The sequence below is a fragment of the Atta cephalotes genome (genome assembly GCF_000143395.1).
Source record: "Atta cephalotes unplaced genomic scaffold scaffold00003, whole genome shotgun sequence".
NCBI lineage: Eukaryota > Metazoa > Arthropoda > Insecta > Hymenoptera > Formicidae > Atta > Atta cephalotes.
In genome coordinates this window covers 298,776-303,990 of record NW_012130067.1, presented here as the reverse complement: position 1 = coordinate 303,990, position 5,215 = coordinate 298,776, and the positions used below count along the sequence as shown (strand labels likewise).

General features: G+C 41.7%; 2 protein-coding genes across 2 annotated transcripts in view; one reads left to right on the top strand and one right to left on the bottom strand.

Moving 5' to 3' along the window:
• LOC105625691 (translocon-associated protein subunit alpha) overlaps positions 1–2,640 on the bottom strand; it is a 7,713-nt gene extending 5,073 nt beyond the window's left edge. The window contains exon 1 of the mRNA XM_012207015.1: positions 2,562–2,640. Coding sequence (XP_012062405.1) covers positions 2,562–2,640 — 79 coding nt within the window. The remainder of the gene's footprint in view (positions 1–2,561) is intronic.
• Positions 2,641–2,916: 276 nt separating this feature from the next.
• On the top strand, positions 2,917–4,765 carry LOC105624235 (serine/arginine repetitive matrix protein 2). The gene is made up of 3 exons (XM_012205597.1): positions 2,917–3,678; positions 3,926–4,080; positions 4,201–4,765. The coding sequence occupies exons 1-3, from the start codon at positions 2,917–2,919 to the stop codon at positions 4,604–4,606; spliced, it is 1,323 nt and encodes a 440-aa protein (XP_012060987.1). The 3' UTR covers positions 4,607–4,765.
• Positions 4,766–5,215: the final 450 nt, after the last annotated feature.

Sequence of the window (5,215 nt, the reverse complement as noted above, 5' to 3'; positions counted from 1 at the left end):
AGAGAGAGAGAGAGGAGAGAGAAAGAGAGCACTGTCATGGAAATTATTTCCACACGGGAATGTTCATGCGCATGCATAAATTGCCGTTACAATTTCGTATTGGCTGCTTTCACAACGTATCGGCAATATGCATGCGCACGTACATTCCTGTGTGGGAATAATTCCCACGACAGCGCATCACTGGGAGAGAGTGGCAAATTTCAACAAGTGACCAGTCTTCTCTGATTGGACACAAGCATCAAAGCTCCATAGACATGGAAGAGATTGGAGAAAACTGGTCACGTTCCCCCCGAATTGGACATTTTGCTACTCTCTCCCTACGAGTCTCTCTACTCGTATCAAGTTCACGATGTAAACTAGGCCACTGACAGCACCGCAGCCAATACGGTGACAAAATTCTAAAGATGCATTCACATGCAAGAAGCAATCAATCAACGAGACGATTTTTACAGTGGTTTTATAAAAAGAATATTTTTTACACCACTGCCCATATTGCCCAGCTGATTGATTACTGCTTTCGCTGCTTGACGCTCATATATGAATCATCTTTAATCCACCTTCGAGATTCTGCGAGAAAACAAGCATCGTGTGCCGCCGGCTTTAGGTTTCTCTCTGTATATATATGCTCTAAATCAAAAGAAAGCTTACCATCTATCTCTGTTCGATGGTTAATGATTAAGTGACAGAAGAACCTCTTCTATGAAAGTCCATTGTGAACATATTCGCCATCACGCGAGAGCAAATCGCCGGGATACGTACCAGAAAATGCAAGTAATCGGGTCGTCGCGTTAAGAAAAGTGAGTGTCCGTTCGTCCTGCGTGATAGACGCGGGGATTCCGATCAAAAAAAAAAAGTATTATTCGGGTCGAATCAAAGCGTGCTAGATTTGAGCAATTGATTTTTGTCGCTCCACCTTTACCGGACGCGTACGCGAGTTGTAACAAACGGCAGTCGCCGTTGAGTAAAACGCGCTTCGCTTGCACATACAGAAAAACTGACGTATTCGAATTTCACTAATAATTGGAGTCCTGTGATGTCAAGAGGTTGATACTAGCAGGAAAAAAGAGAGAGAGAGAGAGAGAGAGAAAGAGAAAGAAAAGAACGGAATCTGGTTTGCGAATGCAGCAAACGACGAAAAGGGGGGTAAGAGAGAGAGAGAGAGAGAAATTTATAGAAAGTGTGTATGTGTGTTTATGCAAGCGTGCGTGCGTGTGTGTGTGCGTGTTTGTGTGTGTGTCCGTGTGTGCGCGCGCGCGCGCACGCGCTTGTGTGAATGTGCGAATAAGTAGTGAATGATAGAGAAAGAAGATGCGCGTGGAAGAGAAAGAAAGAGAATGGAAACGAAAAAAAGAATGCCGTCGACCTTCGTTTTTATAAAAATGGAGCGACGAGGGCTGACGCTGGCAAGGGAGCGGATGAGTGCGCGTACGCGCTTTATACCAATTACATACAGGCTATCTCCTCTCGAACGAGCTTGAATTCTCTCTCGAAGCATCTCGCCATTCTCGCCGCGGCAAGGAATTTCGTCGCAGCGTTACCCGGGTAACGCCCCCTCGAGCACAGTGCCGTCCCCGTCGGCACGTACATTCATATATTGTACAATTGTCGTCCGTCATTTCTCGGAGCCCGCTCAGCCCGCGCAAGGACTTCCACATATACAGTGCTGTATGGCACCGTTCGTGCGCTTTGACCGAGTCGACGTTAAAAAAAAAAAAAAAAAACCAAAAAAAGAAAAAAGTGACACTGTGTCCCGCTAAAACAAAGGGACAAACATCAATAGAGAAGAAAGTCAAGGTAAAGAAAGTCGCGTCGCGAGTGATCACGAACGGGAACGAATCGACTGACGATGTGCCCTGCCTTCTGTCGTAGTCATGAAACGAAAGAAGGCGACGCCTATCCGGCCTACCGCGAAGATGACACTCGTGATTCGTTCGTGATTCGTTTACGTGATACGGGTCAAGTTCGATCGACCATCGGGCGGTTAAACGAAATGTTGATTATGCGGGTAAATCAAAGCATGTGGCGTGCTACATCCGTCGTCGTTGCCGTCAAGTGCCGTCGCGTGATGGAGCGCGTTATGACTACGACGCGTTATTCGGAACGCGATGCGTTCGTACGTTCTCGGTACGCGACATCGCAATCGTTTATATTGCGACGGTTTCCGCGATTCGTGACCCCGGGGGGTCATTGGCGGATTCGTAACCACGTTCGTAATCGCGCCGATCGCGCGCGCGCGCGCGCGCACGATAATCTCGAGTTCTCCGGAGAACTTTGACGCGCGTCGCGCGTCACGCGTGCGTTTGATTCGCGGCACGCATGGATCTCTCATTGGACATACGCGGTGAGTGAACCGATGTTAAAGACATCGCATATCGGCGATCTTGTTGTACGCTTTGCAACGAAGATGTATCACGTACATACATGTATTTGTGGACTGTCGCAAAAAATATCGGAGATTCACGTGAGAAAAAAATCCCCCAAAAGAATGCACTTTGCTATCTTTAACGTCTTTTGACCTTAATGACGTCTCAATCAGATTTGTGACATATAGAATTTTTCACTTAGGCCAGTCGATTCTAAGGACGAGTGCTTCTGAGACTTCCTATGGTCTTTTGGCACGTTTGCAGCAGTTTCGAGCATTATCCTTATTGCCTATGGAGGATTAATATTATTATATTGTACTGGTGTGCCTGGTTTGACTAAATATTTTTCTGCTCTAACTTTGTCTTCCATCTTGTATTGTAAGGTAAATATGTTTCTTATATATATGTATATCACAATTTTACATTAACAATACTAGCATCGTTTTATATTAAAATATAAATGTTTATTTCAATATAATTGATAATGACATTTTATTAAATAATAATGCAATATGAATGAGAAAATTAAATTCTAAAAATTAAATCTTTAGAGATGTCATCCCGAGATTATGATAGAAGAAGAGGCACTAGCAGCAACAATTCAAGTAGATTGCGAATGGACACGAGCGTGTCGCAATCTAGACCACATGGCGAGAGTTCTAGTAAGCGAAAAGAGATAGATAGCGTAATGCGAAAAGCGCGCGAATCACAATCGAGTTATTGGAACAAGAAGCTATTGGAAGCAGAGGAACGAGATCCAAATAGGTGGCGTCACAGTGGATACAAGGAATTATATGTTGGTAGTAGCAGTGAACCTAGCAGAGGACATCCCAAGAGTCCGAGAAGTCCAAGATCCCGTAGCCCTCACAGTCCACGACCACGCAGTCCTCGAACGAGAAGTCCACGATCACCGCGTGAACGTTCTTCTCGTGAACGCAATAAAAATAGACAGACTGCTCGTAGCTCTAGCACAGGCAGTACATGTTCTGACAGATCATGTTCTGTTTGTTCACCGAAAGAACGACGACGCGTCGCGCCGTTATCTCGTTCGCATTCGAGATCAGTTAGTCCGATACGAACTAGGACACATCCCAAAGAAGTAATCGCATCGAGTTCACGAACCTTACAGCCGCGCACGAGACCACGCTCGCCGCCCTTGCCGCGACCACGTACACCACCACCGGCACCGCAACCGCCACTGCGTCATCAGAAGGATTACAAAAACATCAAAGAGAAAGAAGCCAAGGTTCGCCGTAAAGAGAAACATCATAATAGATTGCCAGAAGATCCACGAGTACCAGATCCTATTTCATTGGTAAAATAATAGTTTCTTATTCTTAAATCTTTAATTCTTGTAATTTTTTTCTATCTTTATTAACAAACTTGTAGAAATTATTCAATCCTATGAAGAAAAATTTTCCAACAAATGCTTTGTAATAATTATAAAATTATATTAACAATTTCTTAAATACTGGATAGATATATTGTATTGTGCATAATTGCACGTTCCTTCAAAATTAAAGTTTGCATATATTAGGAATACTTTTGTTAAAATTGTGCAGATACGTAAACCAGTAAAAGTAGAAAAAACACATGGTACGAGTCATGGAGCATCACAAGTAATACGGCCTCCACCAGAATCTTCACCTAGCGATGATAGCGATAGTTCCTCGACTACATCTCATGTAGGACCACCAAAAATGACATTATCCGAAAGGTATTAAAAATCTGCAATATTGTAATAATAAAACTCAAATAAATTTACAACATTCAAATTGATTTTACACAATTCTAGTTTTTCTATTAATAGATAATAATAATTCTGTTTAATTTTCAGATTTGGTAAAATGGCGCAGTGGAGTGTAGATCGTAGAGACATGGAAAATATGCGTATCACGAAAGATGGAGAGAATGCGATGAAGGTCGTTATAGAAGGCGAGGAGAGAATTGCGCGTTTAGGTTACGACTCGCCACCTCCTGGTCATTATCCTGAATCACTTTTAGCACAAGGCCCAAGAGGTTTCGAATGCTGGGATGATGTTCGTGTACGATATGATTATTACAAAGCAAGGGGATATCTTCGTGATCTCACTCTCGATGATTATATCAAATGGGAAGAATGGTGGTACAAGTATCAAGAATGGCTAGAAGCTGAACGTTTCTATGAGCAGTGGGCCTCGTCAAATCGTTCATCCGGCAGTAGTCGCAAGAGACGAGGACGACGCAATAATGTTACTCACTAAGGTATAAGTCTCTGTTATGATTTACACTCGATTTATTGACAAAATATGCAGTGATATCTGTAAGCTTAGAGTACACAAAAAAAAATATATATATATATATATGTATGTATAAGCTATATATCGTAATAAAAAGGATGATTATGCAAAACATCATATGATTTGAAAGATGTAGTTTATAATTTTAGAGATTGTGTATTATGTTTTATTCATACCTTCAATAATTGTCTATTGCTAAATACAAGCATGCGATACAAGCATTTTTACTTACTCGACTAAGTATCAATCGTTCAGTGAGTAGGCTGCATCTCGAAATCCATCCAAAAAAGTGTTGCAATTTTTTAATTGCTGAGTATATGTACATATTAGATATAATATGGGAAACGTTATATGATTACAAAAATTTCACAATCTCGATGCTTCGTCCGTATATGCAGATATATGTAAATACATAGCAAATGCGTTAAAAAATAAATTCATATTTATTCTTGTCTTCCTCGATTCTAAGATCGTTATTTCTCGACTTCAGTTCAGACTATGCGTAAATCGTATTTTATCATTTAATATATCCTCATCTAATTTGCTGTAACTGCGAAAGAATAATAACGGCCG

What these genes read in the sequence shown, in the direction of transcription:
- LOC105624235 (XM_012205597.1), top strand. Translation starts at nt 2,917, where the DNA reads ATGTCATCCCGAGATTATGATAGAAGAAGAGGCACTAGCAGCAACAAT. An exon ending in TACCAGATCCTATTTCATTG is followed by an intron (nt 3,679 to 3,925) that starts GTAAAATAATAG and finishes AAAATTGTGCAG; the next exon opens with ATACGTAAACCAGTAAAAGT. An exon ending in AAAATGACATTATCCGAAAG is followed by an intron (nt 4,081 to 4,200) that starts GTATTAAAAATC and finishes TTTAATTTTCAG; the next exon opens with ATTTGGTAAAATGGCGCAGT.